At 42.8% G+C, this 23,993-nt stretch overlaps 1 protein-coding gene across 1 annotated transcript in view; it reads left to right on the forward strand.

Annotated features, from left to right (window-relative positions):
- Window positions 1–22,313, forward strand: part of ADAP1 (ArfGAP with dual PH domains 1) — a 138,602-nt gene extending 116,289 nt beyond the window's left edge. The window contains exons 5-11 of the mRNA XM_083153130.1: window positions 2,435–2,547; window positions 6,007–6,153; window positions 9,273–9,356; window positions 10,224–10,286; window positions 12,240–12,311; window positions 14,372–14,600; window positions 15,896–22,313. Coding sequence (XP_083009256.1) covers window positions 2,435–2,547; window positions 6,007–6,153; window positions 9,273–9,356; window positions 10,224–10,286; window positions 12,240–12,311; window positions 14,372–14,600; window positions 15,896–15,924 — 737 coding nt within the window. The 3' untranslated portion in view covers window positions 15,925–22,313. The remainder of the gene's footprint in view (window positions 1–2,434; window positions 2,548–6,006; window positions 6,154–9,272; window positions 9,357–10,223; window positions 10,287–12,239; window positions 12,312–14,371; window positions 14,601–15,895) is intronic.
- The last annotated feature ends 1,680 nt before the right edge of the window (window positions 22,314–23,993 follow it).

A 23,993-nucleotide genomic window follows, 5' to 3' on the forward strand; every position in this document is an offset into this window, starting at 1 on the left:
ATATATGAACTGAAATGTGTAACTCACAATAAACATTGTAATAGCAGATGTGTGTGACCCTTGCATGTACATAATGATGACATAGTAAACTTATACTTCTACAATCAGAAATAAAGACACGGAGACGTAGGTTTGGCAGAAATTTGTTAGCTGAATTTATTTTATGAATAATTTAAGCTAATTTTGATTTTTATTATTAATTAATTTAAATGGTGGCCCAGAAAGAACGGATTATTAACTAAACTCCACCCCAAACTGGCATACGTAATTCGGCCCAAGCCAACAAGCGGTATCCACTTAACCTACAGCATTGACTGCCCACCCATCCGAGTGGGGTCGCTGTCCCCGACGGGTGATACAGCGAAGGCCTAAGCCAATAAGAGGCAAGCGCATCAAAACAAAACAAATACGCAGCCAGCATAACTTAATAAACGCCTTAAATTCTATCAACTTGCCATTCTTTCCCGCCTATCAGCCAACGCGATTAAACCCACCACCCCAGACATCTGAAATTGGGAAGGGAGGGCGGGGAACTTTCCAGGAAAAAGAGGAAGACTCCTCCTCCTTTCTGGATTATTATTTCAGCTACTCTGCCAAACCTAGCCTACCCATTGGTTCTCCGAGTCACATGCTACAAGGTACACACCCAGCTATCTATGTTTAACTCACTACATGTCTATTCTAGCCATTACGTTGTTCGTACTGCAGATGGCCTAGGAATTACTTTAATATACAAATGTGTCCTCATACATCTAGCCACCTTGCACCTTAATCAGCACTTCTCTAGTCAATATTTTATTTATATATACACACACACGCACACACACGCACAGACACAGTACTTGTGACCATACTGTGACCATAAATTACACAAGCTGATCTAAAAACATATAGAGGGAAATTTACTAAAGCCCCGTACACACGGGGGAGATATATTGCACAGCCATATATTGCTAGCAATATATGACTGAGCAATATATTGCTCAGTGTCCCCTTTTTATCAGCGACCAGAGATGGTCGCTGATGAAAAGGAACCTCAGCCGGCGGTGCCGTAGAGGTAATCAGCTGGTCGCAGGAGCAAGCTCCTGCAACCAGCGATTAGAACGGGGCTGAAAACGGGAGCACGCACCCGGTGATTTATCGCCGGGGCACACTCCCATCACTGGCAATATGGTCGCCTGCGACCATTTATTATACGGAAATGTATAGCTTATAGCGACCATATTTCCAGCGATTTCAGCCCCTATCGCTCCCGTGTGTACACAGCTTAAGATGTGTATTCTACTTCACATGTGCTGTTGCTATGGGCAACCAATCAGATCTTGTCTACTATCTTCTAGAGGGTGCTAAATTAATAAGAAGTATTTTCTGATTGGTTGCCCATAGCAACATCACATGTGAAGTAGAGTACACATCTTAGTAAATTTCCCCAATAGTGTACAAAATACACACAAAGGACCTTATTCTGATTAATTCAATCCTCCGTGCATTCGCACAGAGGACCGATGTTCGCCATGGGTGCACACACAGGGTGCGTGCACCCATGGCAAACTTTCGGTTCACAGTTTAGAGTGACTATATAGGTCACTCTGAACTGCGTGCACGGGAGAGATCATTCGATGGTCGGCAAACATCGAATTACTTCCCAGTCTGCGAATGGATGATTATGTAAATCATCCATTCGCAGCTGTGTGGGGGGTACTGCGTGCGAGGGGGGGCGGCCAGCACTGTGAGCGGAGGGCGGCGTCTGATGGACTTGCAAGTCAATCAGAATAAGGCCCAAAGTCTGCAGCATGTTGTAGGTGGGGAGGGGAAGCTCATGAAAGTGTGATATATATTCTCTTTAAAGAAAGGTAGTAGAGGTTGAGTATCCTGTATCCGTACATCCCTTATCCGAATTATTCCAAAAACCGTGGTTTTTGGAATCATTCAAATTTTATTTTTTTTTTTTTTTTAACCCCCCTAACCCTCTTTTCATACTTACCAAGTCCCCGGGCATCCACAGCAGGCCTTCGGCATCTTCTCCAGGGTCTCCAGCGGTCCCAGGAATGCATTGCGCGAGTGTGCGCGCGCGCCGGTGACGTCACCGGTGCGCGCGCACACTCGCGCAATGCATTCCTGGGACCACTGGAGACCCAGAGAAGATGCCGGAGGCCTGCTGTGGACGCCCGGGGACTGCGTGGACGCCGAGGGACCACCGGACACCATCAGGGGACAGGTAAGTATGCCTAAAAAAAAATATTCCAAAAACCGAAAAATTCCCCTATCCGGAATGCTCGTGGTCCCGAGCATTTCGGATAGGGGATACTCAACCTGTATATAGAGAACGTGTTAGGAGTGCTTGCTTGGTCTGGACACCTGTTTCTTTGTGATGCCAATGGCTGTATGCCACCACTCCGACCACAATGTGGATGATTTCACCTTTCTCTTGCAGGGTACCGAGAAGGACTACTCTGGAAAAGGGGGCGAGACAACGGGCAGTTTCTCAGCAGGAAATTTGTACTTACAGAAAGGGAAGGAGTCCTAAAATATTTTAATAAAAATGATGTAAGTAACCATTTATATATTGTAGTAAAAAAATATATATATCTCTGTAGACTGAGTTTATATTGCTTCATTGTAATTCTAAGGTGCATAAATCTAGTTATTACAGTGTGGTGCAGTCAGTGCTCAATATGTTATAGGGTCAGATACATTATTATTGTCTGCATTTATTTCTAAGATGCCTCAAAGTTTGTCTGCTCTGCACAAATTGTACAAAAGCTCACAGTGACTGACCAACATATTCTGTAATTACAGGTTTAAGCATAATTACATATGATATCTATCAGCTTAGATAAGAGGCTCCCATGTTTTTTAGGTCACCCGAGAGGTGCACAGGTGCACTCATTATTCACTGACACATTTCTAAATACCCCAGGTGGAGCTGATTATTTCATATGTGATTTTGTGTGGAGACCTGGAAAATGTGAGCTGTTGGGGGTCCTTGAGGACTGAAATTGGGATCCACTGGCTCAGATATATGAGCAAAAAGGGAGAGTATATAAAGATGAGTGTAGTACCAGTCTTTGGTTCCCCTAATGGGCGCGTCATGTCTGGGGAGTGTATTATGCAAAGCACAGTTTGCTTGGAGTCAGCTTGAGCAGATCAGGGGCAAAGCATAATTAGCTTATTAGCCTGGGCATTTCTTATACGGAAATGTATAGCTTATGAACTAGCCCCATGTTCTTAATTAGTCAACCGTCCCCTACATTTAATCTTCTCAAATACCAGGCAGGAGCCATCCTCCCCCCTACTGCGGGTGTTAGCAGGGCTCCTGGACCAGAACCGATTAACTCTGTTGCAGCAGCAGGTGCTCCAGAGGGTTCTGTTGGAAGAGAGCAGTCACCTGTGTATCCCGCTGAGAACCACACAGGTGCTGCTGTACATGCAGGTTCCCCTCCAGGGCTTGGAGCTCAGAAGCTGATGACTCCATTGCATCTGGGAGTTCCGCCCAGGGCCGGATTAACAATGGACCCGATGGAGCTACAGCTCCAGGCCCACTCTCCAAATAGGCCCATTTTGTAGCTGAGGGCCAGGGCTTTCCAATGAGCCCGGCCCCGCATTTGATAGCCCCTGGGAACCAGAGATACCGCCAGGCAAAGCTGGAACGTTTTCCCCGTATGATAACATGGGACCCACTAATTCCGACCCCCACCGGTTCTAATGGATGCCAGTTCCCCCTCCAGACCGAACCCAAATTGCTGGGCCTTCAATCTGATACCAGGCTGGTCCATATGGGTTTATTGGTTCCAGAGATATTGTGGGAAAACTGAAATTTCTGAAATGTAATTTCATGGCTGTTCATGTTGTTTGAGGACAGATTTATCTGGAACCAAATGTCCCAGTTTCACGGGACCAAAATCATTCAAAGCCCACTCAAAAGTTCTTCAATATGATACTGGTCTTATTTAAATGGGTTAGTTGGTTCCACAAATATAGCTGGTTGGTTAAAGGGGGGGGGAGGGTTCTTTCCCCCTCACACCAGAAAATGCAGGGACTAGGCTGGTGTAAAAGGGGCCAACCCGGGAATGTCCCTGCATGATCCTGGGACCATATTCCTGGGTAAATCCCTGCAGTTTCTGATGTGAAAGGGGTATTATTTCAAAAAGCCGGAACCTGCAGTGCTCTAAATACAGCCAGCCCTCTGCTCTCTGCCAGGCTGTCAATGGCTATCATTTTTGCCCGGCTCCCAGTTACATGAGCATGTGTTCCCCCTTGGCAATGAGCATGTAATCCCACATGGCAACGAGCATCGAACCCCTGGCAATGAGCATGTAGGTAAGCAGCACTTATGTAGCATAATTATTTTTTTTTTTCAATAATAAATTTTTATTAAGTCTTGCACAAGTACAAAATAAAGGAAGACATTTTGCATAGAAACTTAATGTACATATACGAGTAATCAGATGAAAGGAGAACTCTTAACATCAAAGTATACACTATGGAAAAATTGGCTAAATCTCAGTCAAATAAGCAAGACTAATATTTATTGAAGAAGAGGTGAGAAGAAGGAAAGAAGGAATAGGAAGGGACCCAAGAGGGATGGGGGAGGGTAGGGGGTGGATCCCAATGTGTGCTGTAGTGTAAATAAGGACACTGCGTTGACCCCCAGGAGGGGTCATGCACCCATTATGGAACTATTCAGCCGAGGAATGTGGAGGCGAGGAGAGGGCTGATAAATCTAAGGATTCAGTATATGAGAGAGGTAGGCCCCGTGTTTCTCTGTGTTCGCTCCATTTGAGCCATTTTATATGAATCGACGAGGCTGAGGATGAGTATTTAACGTTAGCTGTCTCAAATAAGAAATGTTTATGAGTAGTGTTAGCGATATGCAGGATTGAAGGTACTACTGGAGATTTCCAATGTTGGCCTATGGCTGCCTTAGTTGAAATCAAGATATGCATAAGTATATATAGATCCCCCCCATGTAGCATAATTTTTAATAGGCATTATGGTGTTTGGCATATGTAATGGACACTATGGTGTGTGGCTTAACATGTAATGGACATTATGGTGTCAATTTTTTATGCGCACAATGCTCCTATTTATGAAGCATATTGTGCATTATTGCTCAATCCGTGTGCCATACTGTGAATTTTGGCTCAGTCGGTGTGATTTTTGGTGGCATAATGTGTAAGAGACAAGTACAGTATAAGGGGGTTACTATGGTGTTGCATGATTTGTATAAGGGGTATATAGTGTGGTAAACTTAGGTGACCACATAAAAGGTGCTGAAATTTTGTCTACCAAGTTTTGGCTTTCAGTATTTTTTTTTTATGACTGGAATGCCGCCTCACCCCACAAGTATCTTAGGACATTGGCATCCTGCAGGTGCACCTTTGTTGGGTACCCAGCAATATATCTCCCTGCATTTTTCCTATGCCAGCCCCCTGCCTTTTCCAGGCATATATAATTAGTTGAAAGTATTTACACAAATAGAGACACACCCATGAGCAGATCACCCAACCAGAACACTGGTCATGCCCCCCCTTTTTATTAGGTGCTGGGCACAACCCCTATTATTGAGCATAATAGGCCCTTGATCATTTTCAGCTCCAGGCCCATGTAGACCTTAATCTGGCACTGGTTCCGCCCTTGTACACACACACACACACACATATTCTAACAATACATTTCAACAGTGTATGTGTCACCATCTTCTGTGTTTTCCCCCTTAATAAGGGGTACATTTACTAAGATGGGAGTTCTATTGAAGACGGGATGTTACAACCAATCAGATTCTACTTATTTATTAAGCACCATCTAGAAGATAATAGAGAACATCTGACTGAAATTCTGCTAACGCATTAGCCGTACTCCCAGCATATTATATGCCTCATTAGAGTCAGTTATTATGGGAACATATCACATGACCTCTTCCCACCTGTGAATGACAGTATGATTAGTATGTGACATCTTGAAACCAAATTTGCTTCCTTATTTGAAATGGGTTTTTTTTTCCAGGCAAGAGAGCCCAAAGCAATTATAAAGATTGAGCATTTAAATGCTGCTTTCCAGCCAGCTAAAATAGGGAACCCAAATGGCCTGCAGATCACTTACCTGAGGGACAACAGCACTAGGAATATCTTTGTATACCACGACGATGGCAAGGTAAGTGACCAAAGATGAGAAGCTACTGTAGGAGTTACATTTGTATTTGTATATCCAGATTACTGGATATTCAGTATAATAAAAGGAAATAAGGTGATCTTCATGTAACATATACTATTTTAGTACAAGTCTCAGCAGATTTTTGTACCCTGATGTTTTATATGATACATCATTAGAAATGTGTAATTTTTTGGACAGACCAGTGAGACCGTGGCACAGGGACCTGCTGGTTTCCCATAAGGGGCGGGACAGCCTGTCTTGGGTGCACAGTCTGCATAACTCCTCCCCCAGTTAGTCCTTTTTGCTCCCCCTGTGTCTCACCAGAGTCCCGGCATCCCTGATCCACCTGCAGCAGGAATGCACTGTGGAAGTAGATAGTGAGATTTACAATGGCTTTATTCTCTGTCTTTGTAAAAGTGCCACCTTCTAAGCAAGCTCCGCCGAATAACACTACATACATAGGCTGAGGTTGGGATGAAAACCATTAATGTTGACAGCCCCACATTTTCCAACTAATCTGCACTCCATGGGGTTATATTTACTAAAGGTCCATTTGATCAATTTTAATCGATGTTGGGATTCCAGGGCTAAAACACATTTACTAACATTTAAAAATAAATATCTAAATATTGTTTTTTAGTAAATGTGTGTTTTAGTCCTGGAAGCCCAACGTCGATTGATTTGATTTTTATTCAATCTGAAATTGATTCAAATCAGTTTGAAATCGGCCTTTACTACAGTACATTTTCCCGTTTGAGTAGTAACTGACAGTGTAGAGAGGCCATGGGTGCTCCTAACAGCCCATAACTCAGCCTCTGGTCCTGCTGCTGTGACCTAATATAACAATGGGCAGTGAGGTGCTCAAATGTAGTCTCACCAATAACCTAAAATAACTAAAACTTTTTTAATGAATGTGTGGCCCTTTACCTAAGGGGTATGGATCATTAGGTCTACAACAAGTCGGTCGACAAGCATTGGGTTGACACCCTTAGGTCGACATGGGTCTAGGCCAACATGGGCCAAGGTCAACATGTGTCAAGGTCGACATGGGTGAGGTCGACAGGGTCATTCGGTCGACACACAACGTGGTTTTCACAGTTTTTTTGTTATCCGAATGACAACACAGTCGACATGGACACAGGTTAAAGTGTACCGTGTCGGCTCTCTAGGTTCGGCACACCTTTTTTTGGTGTAGAGTGCTTCCAAAAATTCTTCAAGGGAAGAACGACGTATCCTCATATGCACGTATTTTTCATTTATGACCATGCAAAAAGAAGACTACATAAAACATATATGGTGAAAATATGTCATGGGGGGGTTTATGTTCTTCTTATTCCACCCGTGTCGTTGAGAGGAAGTAGTGTATGGTTGCCCTTCCACCAGATCCACTCTCAAAGAACACAATGCTTCCCGAACTCACATAAAACACAGGTGAATGAAACTTATCAAGGTATCTTTCGGTAAGGTAGCAGGATGTGGTCCTCTCACACAAAGGTATCTTTTCTAGGTCCAAAATAGGCAATGTGTACCAAAACTCACGCAGAAATGAGGATGAACGTTCTCATAAAGGTATCTTTTATGGCCAACCACCGTAGGTTCAAACAGCAGGCTTTAATATCATTTTCTGGTAAGTATCCGGAATATTGTCCCAGGGTGTATTCAGACAAGGGCCTCGAGCAGAGGAGGAAAAGCTTGCTACCAGATACAAAGATCGAGGCCCTTGTCTCCATGAGTTTTTCACGTTTTTTGGTGCCGAATGTCACAGTGCCCGTGCTTCGGGGACATTATTATAATTTCACTCTATGTCCACTTGGATAGTAAAGTATGAACCGTCCACCTGTGACAGTCGCCACCCAAAAATATGTGAAATCTCCTGTTGACCATGAGACCATCGCTCTAATGCTGGCATCTGACTTCCGTTACTGACGATCTAGACATGGTCAACTATGTTTAGACGTCTAACTAGATGGTTTTGACTAAGCGTGGTCAACCATAACATGATCAATCTAGATATCGTAGATCCATCAACCGGATACCCAAACTACTGAGACTGAACATTGACCAAAACTCCAAACTAGATCAGAGCAGGGTTGCCGACTTGCAAAAAATCCTCTCCGGGCTTCTTTCATTACGAGTTTGGGGGGCGGGGCTTAACGGTGACGTCATTAAGCCCCGTCCCCATTATGGCAAATAGCCGCAATAACTGATCTCCATGGAGGGGCGGGGCTAAAATGACACGATTGTGCCATTTTAGCTCCTCCCCCTCCTCTGAGACCCGCGGGTTGCGGCATTTAAATGCCGCGATCAGGGGGCTCAGTGGGGGTCCCCCTGATTCCGGGAGGGTTGCCCACCCTTCCGGGAGCCGGGAGGGGGGACCCGATTTTCGGGAGACTCCCGCAAATTCCGAGAGGGTCGGCAACCCTGGATCAGAGAAGTTGGGGAGTTGGATAAATTCTATGTGCCAATAATCTGACTTTCACGGATTTATATTTCAAATGAAGGAATTCCCTTTAGATACTATTTTAATATAAATTTCACCAATAAAACATGGCGAAATTAAGTGTTTAGTTAAACACAATGTAACATTGCTTAAACCACAGCTAAGCATAATGAAATGGTCTATTTAAATAAACGGAATGACATGCATTTTTTGCGGCCAAGCCCCAAATGTAGAATGTCTTCTATTTATAACGCTGCTAGAAGTAGCTGAGATTCATTATTCCACAACAATCTGGTTTACAGCTTCCTGCTGTCATGTTGGACATGTTTGTGCGGCTGTCAGAGAAAGCAGAAGTCAAAAGAAATTATTAATGAATCTTGATGTATTTCGCCCTTTCATATCACTTCTAATTGGCATTACAAATCAAAGATGGCATACGCTAGGCACCTGTCTAGGGTGTAGCCATGGGAGTTGGCTTGTTGCTGTAACAGTTCCCTATAATAACAAAGGTTGTATGTCTGAAGTTGGCAAACTACTGCCACCTTGTGGTGTACCGAAATATTGCAGCGTCTAAATGGTGCAAGAGTTTTGCAACACAACTTGTTACAATGTACAGTAGGATGTCTGGAAATAATTATTTTATTACAGGGTAACTATTATGCATTCATTCTTATTACAGGAGATTGTTGACTGGTACAATGCTATCCGAGCATCGCGGTTTCACTACTTACAGGTTGCCTATCCTGGTGCAGGAGATGTCGCAGTAAGTTTCCCTATGTTTTTGATAGTAACATCCTGCTTCTACAGGATGATCGCCAAATTGAAAATGATCACTTTACAACTTGTAGGTGCAGAGTCGGACGCACTTTTTCCATCGGCGTGAACCTCTAAGTCGCACTGCGCACATGTATAGTCCGACATGCACACAGGGCTGCTGATTATCAGAAGATCGCGCATGCGCACGAAACACTGTGTGCCTGCGGGAGCCGTCCATGCGAAGGCAGCCAGCATTTGCAGTGTGTTTGCAGTGTGCTTGACACCCTGCGACCATTGGGGGTGGTAACCCAGTGTTTTATGGAAGTGCCCCAGAAAACGCTTACCTGATTGCTGTTCTCCAATTATTCGCAGCCCAGCAATTAGATCTGAATTGGGCCCTATATTCATATGTGGAGTTGCAGGTGCAACTTAGGAGCATTGGAGATGTGCCATATTCCCGGCAATTGTTGATGTTGAGCATGTGCAAAATGCCTGGACAATGGCACCGCAATATTGTCCTAGTGAGTGTGTCGGCCCCCCTGTGTGCACTGCATAATACACTACTAACAAGTACATAGTCATATAGAGAATCTGCACCTACTATAGGGGGCAAGTTTCAGTGTTGAATCTGATGGTGGCATCTACGTGTCAACCAAGCCATTTCTGAGCGAATAAACATGCTGGTGCCTCACCAGCATGTTTACACACAGGTGTACACCAGCGAGGGCTTGGTAGCGGCATTAGCATAAAGCCACAGGTGCATCTGAATCAGGTCTTTCGCTTTTATTGTTGTACTGTGGAGACACCCAGGATGACCTAGTCAGGGTAGACATATGTCATGACTATGACTCATGGTCATTGTTTTCTCTTCTAGTTGGTGCCAAAGTTGACAAGGAACTTTCTCAAAGAGGGGTATATGGAGAAAACAGGCCCAAAGGTAAGGTAATTGGAATACCCTAACGGAACCATCAACTACAGTATAAGTGTAGATTCCAATGGAAAAGGCTGTTATCTCTAACATAGGCATTTCAGTATTTGGCCAAACCTGTAATTGATTAGATTCACATGTTTCAACCAGACCCGTTGCCACAGGTGTATAACAGCAATTTCACATGTGATGTTGCTATGGGCAACAAATCAGAATCGACTTCTTATTTATTTAGCACCCTCTAGAAGACAGTAGACAAGATCTGATTGGATTGGTGCCCAGTCCCGGATTTAAATACCCTTACAATTAGCGCCAAATTGGGAACCACCCCTGAGATCTCACTGTATACACTGAGGCCGGTGCTCGCCAGAGAACCGGACATCCGTTCCCGGGAATGACCGGAAGTCGGGCGGCGCTGAGTCAGTAGGTCTGTGACTGCTGAAGCAGCTAGACCTGTGCACCGACGGCCCCTTGTTCTTCTGGATGACCATTGACTCTGCTGACTTCCTCCTTGACAAAGGTCCACGGAGCTGGACCGAAACGTTGGAATATTGTTTTGGTCACACAAAGTAAACACTTGTTCTATTTTTTCTATCTTTTGTAAATAAATCACAACATTGATTTTTACAGCTTTTGGTGAGTGCTCCTTTATTCCCTACCTAGGGAATTTGGACATTATACACATACACACACACACACACACACACACACACACACACACATATATATAAATAGTAATTTCTGTACAATCTCAGGAGTTTTCTGATTTGGTATCTACTGTATTCAAATTTCTAAATATCACACTTTTAGGTGGAATTCACTTATCCCCCAAATTATATATATTTTTTAAATGGGGAGTTATTGTGATTTTTTCCTATGTATCTTTTTCCCTGGGCAATTCGATTGTAGTCTGCTTTTGTTTCCTGCATAATAACAAATTTCCAGGCAAAAACACATAGGGGTCAAACATATTCCGGGCCTGGACAAGAGCAGGGTCGGAGTGTCAGAATTTAAGACCCGTGTTGACCCTTTCACACCACAGTAAGACCCAGGTTTTTCAGCAAATTCCCGGGTTGAAAAACTTTAACCTGGGAATTTGATTCTAGTGTGAAAGGGGTATTAATGGTCTCTGCAGTGGTAGATGGCTAGCCTAGTGCTTTTCTGTGTGTGTGTGTGTGTGTGTGCGTGTGCGTGTGCGTGTGAGAATTGTATTATCATAATTTTCAGATGGCAGGTCGTTTGTGTGTAAAGAGTAATAGAATTGTATTGTGGTCTGGTCATGTTAGGTATGTAGTCTTCTGTGTCTGTATAGGATGTAGGAGAGTTGTATAACAATTATGTTTAGTGGTTGACTTATGTGTTGTGTACTTTAAAAAAAAAAAATAATCCCAGCGACTATAAGTAATAGCCTGCAAGCTGCCGAAGGTGTTGGACTTTGCGTGAGAATGGCTATATTTTTAAACCAATTTGGTTTGGCCATGTTAATGATTGCTGCTTTAAAAATACAGGCAGACTCGCACAAAGTCCAGCACCTCTAGCACCTCGCAGGCTATTACATTTAACCCCAGGTATTTCTTGACTGTCTAGATCAGGGCTGGGCAACACCGGCCCTCCAGATGTTAAAGAACTACACATCCCAGGATGCTTTGCATTAGTTTTGCTATGTGGCCATGCTGAAACTAATGCAAAGCATCCTGGGATGTGTAGTTCATTAACATCTGGAGGGCTGGTGTTGCCCAGCCCTGGTCTAGATGTTGGTTATTCACCAGTATACCCCATTTATACCCAGGCAGCGCAGTGTTCTTTTGGATGACATTGGCAATACTACTGAATGTGGCTATGAAAGAGCCAGCCTAAATCACACTGGTGCCTACTCACCCACAGAGCCCTGAAAACCTCACATTATCTCCTTATTCTAATCCATAATTAACATTGTGGGCTTGACATGTGTTTTATTTTTAGCATACAGAAGGTTTTAAAAAGAGATGGTTCACCTTGGATGACAGAAGATTAATGTACTTCAAAGATCCTTTGGTAAGAATGGGTTTTAATTAGGATGCTGGTAATAATGTATCTGGGAGGGGTGAGATTGATGGGCACTTCAAGGTGTGTGATATTGCTGGAGGACTAGTCATAGGTTGTGATCCAGAGATTACACGAGAGATGACTAAGATACAAAGCTGTGTGTGGGATTTCTCCTGTGTGTGATGAGGAGATAGTTATGTTGTATCAGTAGTTAGATCATATTATTGCTAGGTGTGGTACTGTATGTTAGGCATATCTACCTACCCTCCTGCATTCTGCAGGAGACTCCCTGAAATAGCAGCGATCTCCCTCTTTCCCTCATTAGTCTAGCAATCTCCCTCATTTCACCTAGCCCACATTACACTGTTACATTTTTTGGGGAAAAAGGAATGAGAGATAGATACATTTACATTGAATCATCAGTGCCATTTATTTTAATAAAAAAAAAAAAAAGATAATAACGACACCACAGGCTGCACCCCTGTATAAAAACAGGACACCACAGGCTGCTCCCCCTGTATAATAATTTATGTGTCATGGCATTACTTTTATTATATTATACATGGGGAGCAACCTGTGGTGTCATGGCATTACTTTTATATTATAAAGGGGAAGCAGCCTGTGGTGTCATGGCATTATTATTATTATACAAACTCAGTCCCCGACTCGTCCAGCCTGCTTGCTCCTACTTCCTTCCTCTACAGACGCGTGGGCGGCCGGCGTAATCGTCATGACGTCCATACCCAGCGTCTGCCACTGCCGGGGATCAGAGGGAACAGGCGGCCGGGCCCTCCTCCACGTAGCTTTGGAGGCCGGCGGCCATGTTCCTGTAGCCGCAGACATGTTTTAAAAGACTACAGGAACATGGCCGCCGGCAGTGCAGAAATAGGTAAGGCGGTCGCGGGCCGCAGCCCGCCCCTGCCTAGGATTCAACATAGCAGTAATATGTCCAGCAATGTCCCGTATTATATAATAAGGAGAAATAACATGTACAGTAAATGATAGTGCCCCGCAAGATAACCCCAGTAAGATGCCAAGATCTTTCCATTAACAGCAGTATTATTAATGGGTAATGGCGAGTAAACTGTCCATTTATAATTAGGAATATTATTGCCTAAGTGCCTGGTAGTGCCAGTGGCCAGTAAGACGAGCAGTAGTAGTAACCATTCAGAAGGATGCCTATTTATATTGTCCAGTCGGGTGCAGTTTAGTTGTAAGGGCTGTAAGTCAGTGGGAAGTGACCTATAAATCAAGTCATCGCAGTCATGTCCTTCTCTTCTGTCGTTTTCTGACAATTGCAGAGATGATCCAGTGACCAAAACCAAGTATTGACCAATCACAAGGCAGCAGGCACAATCATGGCCTATTAAGTGGTGTAGATAGGAAACAGGGCTATTGTATGACCCCCACCCTCCACTTTTGTTATCATACAAAAATAAAAGCAAGAGTTATACAAGACTTCAGGGCTTTGTGCAGTCATACCGAGTTTACTGTAGGAAGTCTATACCTTCCCCGGACCTTTGAGACACCCGACCTTAATATATTATTGTGCCAGTTCAGAAAAAGGGGACTTACACATTTCATGTTCTTAATTCTTAGTCATAGGTCACAGTTCTGGTCTTTGGCAGAAAGTTTTGTCCCAGTCACACGTCAGATAGCATCTCAGTGACATCAGGCCAGGATCTGCTTCTAGGCCACAGGTTCTAAGGGGTAATAACACACAATTAAGAATTATCAGAAGGGGTTTGGGTGGAGTATTATAGGACAAATGCAAGCATTAATGAAATGTTTATAGACAATAAGTGATTATTATTATTCATGAATCAATTATTGCTTTAAAGTAGAAAATTAAAAAAAAAAAAAGGAAAAATGGCTAATAAATATGACTCCAGGCAAACATTTATGTTTTATTTAAAATATATTCATTACTCCTTTTTGTTTTTGCATACTCTGATTAATTTGTATTGGAAAACACATTATGTAGTGTAAAACATTGCACTTTACATTTCCTTATGTATTGTGTTTGTATTGTGTCCCTGGTAACACCTGCCTGTGTTGTCCTGTCCCAGGACGCCTTTGCCAGAGGAGAAGTGTTCATTGGAAGCACCGAGAACAACTATAGGGTAGAAGAGGGGCTACCCGCTTCCACCCAAGGAAATCACTGGCAGTACGGCATCACCATCATTACTCCTGACAGGAAGTTTCTGTTTACATGTGAGAGCGACACTGACCGCTCGGAGTGGATCTCCGCCTTCCAGAAAGTTCTCAGTAAGCCTATGCTTCCCCAAGAATATGCAGGTGAGAATGATCTCAGTCACTGCAGTTTCATCAAACGTTAAATATGATTTAAGACCAACAGAACGCTGATGAAGACGAAGGCAGCACAGATATGAGATGGTAGAGAGGGAACAAAAAAATTACAGTAAACTGTATAGAGCGCTAATCAAGGCTGTTTGTCTCAATGGGAGCTGCTGCAACAGGGGTTAGTCAGGCCCCTTAAAAGAGTACAAAGAAAGAGGGGGGTATGAAGCGCTCTTTTAATGAAGCAATCAAATTACACAATATTGGTAATTAAAAGAGAATTATAGCATGTAGACCTGTCTATAAATGATTGGAAAAATAACCTGCTCTGGTCACTCAAAAGTCCCAGCATTTGTTGGAGAAAGAAGATATGGGAGTCCAATTTGTAATCCTTTGTTTGCTGCTAGAGGTGTCCCAATCCTGTGGAGGGACTTGGTGGCTTGGGGATCCTCTCTAAGATGCGGCTGTATTTGTATAGGGAATGGTGCTCCAATTGTAAATCTTCATATAGTTCTCTGGAGGTGTCCCAGTCCGTGAGGACCAAGGTGCAGTGGGGATCCTCTCTAAAGTGCAGTAGTGCTTGAGGGATAAGTTTCCCAATATATGGGGATAAAGTGCAAGTCCAGATAATTCAGCAGGATAATAGTAACAGGTCACAGACAGGTCCCTGGAAACACACCAACGCGTTTCGCTGTCACTTCAATTACAGCTTTTTCAAGCTTGAAATTTCAATTGCAGTGTAAAAATAATGCAGCCAGTATTTACCCTGCACAGAAACATAATAACTCACCCAAATCTAACTCTCTCTATACATGTTACATCTGCCCCACCTGCAGTGCACATGGTTTTGCCCATTTTGAGAACAAATTTGTAATGCGATCAGATCTGAATAAGGGCTATGGTTTTGTCCATTTGAGAAGGAATTTGCCTTTGCGAATGAACCAGAATAAGAGTTTTAGTATAGCACTGATTGCTCTTTATATGTAGAATTTATTGAGGTTGATTTTTTATTATAGAGGTTGAGCACATCTGTAACCCCCCGCCATTTTATTCCAACATTTTGTTTGGGTCATCTCCCACCTTTGCCAGATATAAGCCCTGGATGTTTGAAAGACAGTGCAGAAAAAAAATGATAGGGTCAAGCTCATTTACTAAAGATGTGAGGTGTGTTTTTTTTTTTCAATTTAGCACCAATTTTACTAGAACTTCTATCCAATCAGGTTGTCTCTTGCTGAATGCAGTCATTTGCTTTCTAGTCTCACTTTATGTCTTTTTATTTGATTGTTTTACAGTGGAAGCTCATTTCAAACATAAACCGTAACGCCAGGAGTGACCACCACCGTTACACAAGTGCACAAAGTTTATGGCAGAAGTAAAATTTATTTGACTGGAAAAGGGGGGAAATATCTGATGCCGTGAGTGGTCTAATGTGAAGTAGCCAGGAACAGCTCTGCCAAACAGATTTCCACTACAGTTGTTCAGCGGGTGACTGAGCATGTCTCGTGCCATACTACAGTCCATCCAGCCACTGACTGAGGGGACATTCATTACTACACAACAACCATTCAACTTTTTTAATAAGACATAGTAATGTGATCCCCAGAAGCAGGACATGTTTGGATACAGCCAGATCTTCTCCCAGGACAACGGTTTTTCTTCAGAGACCTGAGATGAACCCATAACATGGAAATGCTTATTCATACAGCTAAGTGAGGAAGTTTGGTGGACTGTTGACCCTTCACCCCATGGTTTAAAAGATTTAAAAGGCTAACAAAAAGGCATTGACAAGGCTATTCAGCATGGAAGTACATAAATCCTATTCAAAACCAATTGAAAATAAACTGTATTTCATGCGCTTTTAGATGGTGTACTAAAATTCTGAATAACATTTAACATGCCTTTTTTCCCCTAACCCCGTACTTCATGTAACTGAGGCACAATGAGCATTTTACCCTAATTTCCTGCATGTTATGTCGCCCAAGATTTCCACTCACCACAATGAATTTCCAGTCATCCCAGCTACTGAGGGATGATCTATTCTACGGTATGTGGTCACTGGGTAGACAATGTCTAGGTCAACAGTTCCGGTACTTATGTAATATCTGGGCTCCCGTTTTTCTTATGAGACCGTGTCCCCTCGCGGGGCTCGCTGCGCTCGCCACACTATATGGAATCAACTCCATGCGTAGTTGGATAGTAGGGTTATGAAAAAATGGGGTGCATTTAACATGGGAGCCCAGATAATACATAAGTACCACAGTTCCACTAATGGTCAAAAGTGACACCTTTAAATGGCTGACATTCCCAAGGTTGACATTGACAAAAGGTTGACACAAGCTTATGGTCGACATAGACATGGCTAGCATGCGTTTCTCACATAGTTTTTCTCAACAAAAGACAGGTTTTAATTCTTTGCTGTGCAAGTGGGCATGCAAGGGAACACGGCACGCTTAAACGGTGTCCATGTCGATATAGACACCAATTAAACGTGAAAACCTCATGTTGACCATAAGCCTGTGCCAATCTTTAGTCAATATCGACTTTGGGTATGTCGACCATTTAAAGGTGTCGACCTAGACATTGTCTACCATAGCCCTATTCTTCACCCTTCTATTTTATCACTGTATGTGATTCCTCCCCTTTGATATAGAGGGCGATAGAGAGCCAGGAACATTTACACAGTTTTTAGCACTGAATAGACTCCTGTTAGTGAATGCTAGGATAAGTAAATGCTTAGCGCTCTGTAATGTATACCTCCCAACTTTTCCATATAGAGAGTAGGCTTTGCCGTGCGAGCGCCCAAAAAGGGGGCGTGGAGTATGCAAATGAGGGCCGCACCTGTTTTCATCCACTGCACCTCTGAATAGACGCAGGAGGGACGCGGGAACATCCCCAAAAACCGGGATGTTCCCGCGTTTAGCGGGACAGTTGGGAGGTATGGTAGTGGGCTTACACAATCTGTGGCTCTCCTGGTATTTTGGGACTCCATGTTCCAGCATTCAATGAATGTGTAACTAAACATCAGCCTCAGAGCCATAGGTTAGCAAAGTCTGTGTTCTCGTCACCTCACAAGTATTGTGTTTTAGTTGTTCCTATTACCGCTGTGTGTTTGGGTAGCTTGTGGTTTGATTGTCTATTTTAACTTCAGTGTCTGCATTTGTGAATATTGCACCAGTCAGTAGGATGTCAGTCTTAGCGGGAGAGGCAGGAGGTCAGTTGTGTAATCATCATTCTCCGACATAGAAATGTTGAATCATGGGTAATATGCCCCTGGACGAAGGGAAGTTTTGGCCAAGTTACTAGAGATGTATAAAAATAATGTTCATTAGACTTTTTTGTACCTTTAAGTAGAATGTCAGCAAGAAATGGACTAAAATGTCCCTCTGCAGCCACCATTATATTTATACACTAACCTATGTGTTTGCCCAACATACCATGGGTCCATTGTACAAAACAGCAAAGGAATAATGATTGCATGTGTTGTGCAGGCCCTCATATATCTGTGGTTGTAAATGATCTTATAATTAGTTATCCCATAAACTTTACAAAGTCCTACAACTTCTAATCATCTAATGTCATATGCAAATAATACATAAAAAGATTAACCTCATTTATTCAACAAAAAATAAGATAACATGAGGAAGCAAAATGTGAAAAAGTGATATATGACAGAGAGGCATCAGCAGCTCTTGGCTCAAACCTCTATTTCAGATCTTCTATGACAGGTGCGCCTGGAACGATCAGGTTTGTTTAATCATTATGTCATGGAGTGATCAACATTCACTTAGATATCAGACTACTTGATCGCACAGATAGGGAACTACAATGTGTCAGCACATTAAGGGCCAGGTGTCTGAGTTATGCTACCCATACTCTTGTGCGATTGCATTCAACGGGATCGATTTCCCTTGAAGTTCGCCTTTTGATAAATCGCATCGAAAATGCTTTTTTTGGTGTACAATTGTGCATACAATCATGTGATTGATCGAATGCCCTTTACAATAAAAAAAATCGTGATAGAAAAATCGAAAAGTCGCAGTTAGAAAAATCTAATGCTCACAAAACAGCATTCGACCGCATGTACATTTCGATAAAGTGCTGGGGAACTGTCCATGTAAACACAATGTGATGTATTGTTTATATATTAAACAAATATTCTCTGTGTATTAATGTCTACAATAGCATACCAAACTCACACAACAATGTGGAGTAGAAACGCCAATCTCGGTTTCTTTCATCCTTGCGAGGTGAAGGTGATGTATACGATTTGAGTGCCACTTTTTCACATGGTCGGAGTATTTACATGGACAGTTCCCCCGCACTTTGAGTCCCCGCTTTACATCCACGTTTGGAGAGGAGGGAAATTCAAAAAAGGACGTACAATTTTTATTAAACATATTAAGTTGCGTCTTGACAATTGTGGATTGTCTTGTATATGTTTATGTGTTTGGAAATATGGTCCAACTCTCTCAGGCAGCAGAGCGCCATTTCATACTAAAGCGTGGTGGGAGCACAAAATAGTGTGCGAGCGCAGTGAGGCACCGTGCCCAAAGCATGATTAGCTCAGCCAACCAAGCGAGTTGATGTCGACATACGGGACGAAGAACTTGATGTCGTCCTTTTGACTGTCAACCTTCCCATTATTGACCTAATGCTTGTCGACCTTATGACCCTGTCAACCTTAGCTATGTCAACGTTCCATGGTCGACCTAATGCATGTCAACCTAAAGTGAGTTGACTTTATGACCCATACCCCTGTAATCTAGTATCTGATCTTGTTTTAATGCTTAACACACCCAAGTTTTTAAGCCCCATACCCACTGATGTATGGCATAACAAGAGAACATGTTCATTCGGATTCCAATGACACCATAACCAATGGCGCTAGCAGTCCGCACTTACTTGTGCCCACTGAAAGGACACTTATCGGGGGCAATGGAAAATGCATCATTCATTCAGAAACCGGGCGACATCCACATTTGAATGTTTTCAACGTGGGAAGCTGCTGGTGTTACCCACAATGCTATGCTGCAGGCCTCAGCACTGGTTACTTTTCTGCATTATGGACCCGATTCTTATTTGGAAGAATAGCAAAAAAAAAAAAAAAATCTAACCCTGTATTCAGAGCAAACTATATTGAACGATGAGCAAATGGTTAGATTTTTTTTCTGTGCAGGGAAACAACTGAAATTTTGGTACTTGTTTCCTAGCACGGCGCCCATCGCATCGCATACCATAAGGCATACAATGGTATGCGATGCGATGGCAGCCGATGTTATACAATTTTAAATTGTATACCATCGCATTGTATGCCATATACAATGGTATACGATTTAAAATTGTATAAGCACCCTAATGGGTGTTTTCAATGTTAAGTGCCCCCTATAAGATAATTAATTGTATAAGCACCATAATGGGTGCTTACAATGTTAAAAGCACCCCCACTATCAACGCCAACCTGAAGCGCGGTGAGCGCAGCAGTACGCGTCCTATGACCTTTTCATACCCCCACTATCCACGTCGGCGTGGAGTTGATATTATAGTCTGGCGAGCGCAGTGAGCCCCGCGTGGGGACGCGGAATACATGTAAAGTAAAATGCGTCCGCTTGCCACACTATATAAAATCAACTTCACGCCGACATGCATAGTGGGGGTATGAAAAGGTCGGAGGACGCGTACCGCCGCCCCTCGCGGGCTTGCTGCGCTCGCCACGCTTCGTGTTGGCGTTGATAGTGGGGGTGCATTTAACATTGTAAGAACCCATTAGGGTGCAATACAATAAAAAATCGTATAGGGGCTTATACAATTTAAAATCGCATCGCATGCGGGCATATGGCATGCGATGCGATGTCATACAACTTAATATCGTGGGCGCCATGCTAGGAAACAAGTACCGAAATTTTAGTTGGGAAAGACCCCAACCAAATCTAGATCTCTCCCCAGGTGTTAAATCACATTGCAACAAGGTATTGCCCTGGTGCAGTTAATTTCTTTAATGTGCTTTACTTCCAAATGTGCAAAGTAACAAGTCCGGCAGCAACTGAACTAGGATTTCTAGCACATTTTTAATGCTCTATAGTTTTAATGACTATAACAAGAATGCAGCACCCAGTATACATGATAGTCAGCCATCTGGTTAGAAATCTTGGTGCAAAATAGGCCTACAGGAAAACAGTGATCAGTGACACCCTTTATATTGATTGGAGGAGATGAAAAATGTGTGCTGGGTTTATACCGTGTATATACTAAATGTAGCACCTGACCAACAGGCTCAGTTATAATAGACACCAGAACTGCAGGGACTTCTGCATTGCAGCCAGTTATGTACAGCTCCTGTAAGACCACAGCGTATGCCCTATTTTATACAAAGGATGAAGAATAAGTACCGTACATCCCACTTAATGGTTCCAAAATGCAGTAACAGAATAAGAAATGAATTGGCGATTAATTGTTATACGTATGTGGTAGTTTTCCAATCAAAGCTATGTAACTGATTAAAGATGTAATTACGTAGTTTGAGCACTTAATCCTATTGATGTTTTGTTTGTTTCAGCAGAGTACTTCCTTTATTAACCGGCTCCATTCCTCAAAGTAAGAGTATACAGTATGTTTTACCAACAGAAACCGTTCCCAATCGCAGGAGCTCTGTGGCCGATATATCAATGGACCATCAGCCAGTGTGTACCAGCGATATATCTGTGAACGGCTTAATTCACAGATATATCGTGTCAGCTGTGCCACTCAGCCGATGCCCGATATATTGGCGCATTATGCACACAGTCAATCCACCAAACCCCCTGTACACCTGCACAGCAGCCACCGGTGAATTACAAATCTATTGGGCGGGCTAAGTACTGTAGCTTTGTGTACCATGGTGGTCTCAGGCACTAAATGAGCCTTTCCATATAACTCCATTGGGTACTTATGTAATATCTGGACTCCCGTTTTTCTTATGAGACCGCGTCCGCTCGTCACGCTTCGGGCACGGTGGATCGCTGCGCTCGCCACACTATATAAAATCAACTCCATGCGTAGTTGGATAGTAGGGGTATGAAAAAATGGGGTGCATTTAACATGGGAGCCCAGATAATACATAAGTACCCTCCATTGTATTTTACCAGGCGTTGACCAATGTGAACCATGCAGAGAATGATGTACAGCAAATGCTTGTGTAAACAGGTCCATTCGCTAACATTGTATTAGGGTGTCAGGGTGTTTAGTAAGCTTTGTTGAAGTGTTTTGGGTGCTTGATTCTGAATTTAATCTGTATGAACGCTTGCTTGCTCTCACATCTTTTGTATAGTCAGCTTATAGGGCATTCACAGGAGCTAGATCACATATCTGCTGGCGCTCTGGTGGCCCAGGACTGTGACGACGCTGACTGGGTCATCTAGACCACCTACAATTGCTACATGTTCTCCCATCTTTGATGATAAAAATTAAAGATCAAATAAAACAACGTCCTGGCACTTTAGCAGGGAAATATTCCATGATTGTGCTGTTCAACATTCGTCCAGACAACACCACATTTCTGTCTTGTATATAGCATGTGTGTACCTCGGGACGGCTTTCAGGGTGAGATGAGCACCACACAATGTTTTGGGCTCAGTGTTTGTAAATTATGATTAATTATGCTGTAAACAATTATGGTGTGTCACCAATCATGGTACTAAATGTCATTCTGACCAATAAATTATTACATTAATCTAATGAACGGACATTTCTCATGTTCACAAGGTTTCTGGAGTTACATGTTTAGCAGGTTTTTGCTTTGAATATTTATATACATGTTACTATACGGTAACTGCTCTGTTTTGGGTCCCACATATCTTAATATACATGAAATTAAATCTATACAGTATATACATTAAATGCTAAAATACATCTCATCATTATAGTATGGAGAAAAGAAACACCTCTGAAGGCACCTTAACCACTTGCCTGGTGCAGTTGCATCAGATGCAACCATACTAGGCTGAACTTACTCTGACATCGTCGATGCAACCAGAATGAAATGCCCACTGGGCGGCTGCTAGAAGATGTATCTACCAGCAGCTGCCAATCTCAGGGGGACCTACCAGATTCTCTACTTCCTGGTCTCAATTCCAAGAGTCAGCTGGTCAGGCAGCCGAGCAAGTGTCTAAGTCAAAACAAGACCCATCTCTAAAAAGCCATGACTACCCTGCCAATGAACAAGCCACCATGTCCATCCTTAGGTGCAGAACAATAGCAGTGGTTCCCAAACTGTGTGCCGTGGCACTCCAGAGCACTTGCATGGGTGCCCTGGGTTGGTGGTCAGGACCAATTCAAATTATTTATGGTCCATGTCAGTTAAAACCAGTGGTGGCTTCCAATCATAAAATACGTGGACAAGCAGAAGCAACGCCTGTCCATCACCACCTAAGAATGACATGAGCACAATTTAAAGTATTCGATAAGAAACTATTGTCCTAAGGGTGCCACGGAAAAATTTCTGATGGGGTGCTGTGATTTGAAAAAAATTGGGAACCACTGAGCTAAAGTGTGTTCAGCTTAACTGTGTACATGTTGTGCACATTTGCTCAAAGTCTTATGAATGTTGCATTTTAATAAGCCACAAAAGGACTTGAGAGCATTCAAAAACATCTGCGTCACACAGACCACTTGATTTTCTTTAGGTATTTCCATCTCACTATACACTAAGGTTTTCTATATGAGTGTTTATTAAGGTTTCTTTGTTTTTGGTTTTAGAAAACTGATACTCAAACACAAGCATAAATACAAGTGTGTTTTCCGATACAGTACGTGTGTCTTTGTAATAATTGCACGAAATGTAAAATCGTTATGTTGGAGTCACTGAATTTGGTAATTGTTTAAAAAGCCCAATATTTAATTAGACTTTGTAAGGTCAACCAGCTATCTCTGATGAAGCATTTTACATGGGGGGGGGGGGGGGGGGGGGGGGGACTAGTCTGGCTACAGTCAGACCTGGATTTAGTGTCTTAATGAAGATTTTTCCAAGTTTGTAGCAACTCCCCCGTAGATTACTTTTCTTGGCATGACTGCAGCTGTATTTCTGCATATATAGCCCATTTGAGAAGGAATTTGCCTTTGCAAGTGAACCAGAATAAGGGCCTAAATCCAGATCTGGGTATTCTCTCAATTCCACTATTATAACAAACAAATGCGGTTCTGCAAGGATCGGAGAGTCCGGGAGGTCATGGGCTGGGCCAATCCAGGAATAAACTATATACTCAAACCTTGCAACATAAATTAATCCCCCCCATCACCATTTCTAACCCAGCAAAGAAATCATGCTCAACTACTACAAAACAACAACTAGTTCTGGCAAGTGGTAAGATACATTGCATGATTTATTTAGTAGCACTTGTCTTGTATCTGTCCCACTTC

Source organism: Crinia signifera, chromosome 7 (genome assembly GCF_055691185.1).
Source record: "Crinia signifera chromosome 7, ASM5569118v1, whole genome shotgun sequence".
Taxonomy (NCBI): domain Eukaryota; kingdom Metazoa; phylum Chordata; class Amphibia; order Anura; family Myobatrachidae; genus Crinia; species Crinia signifera.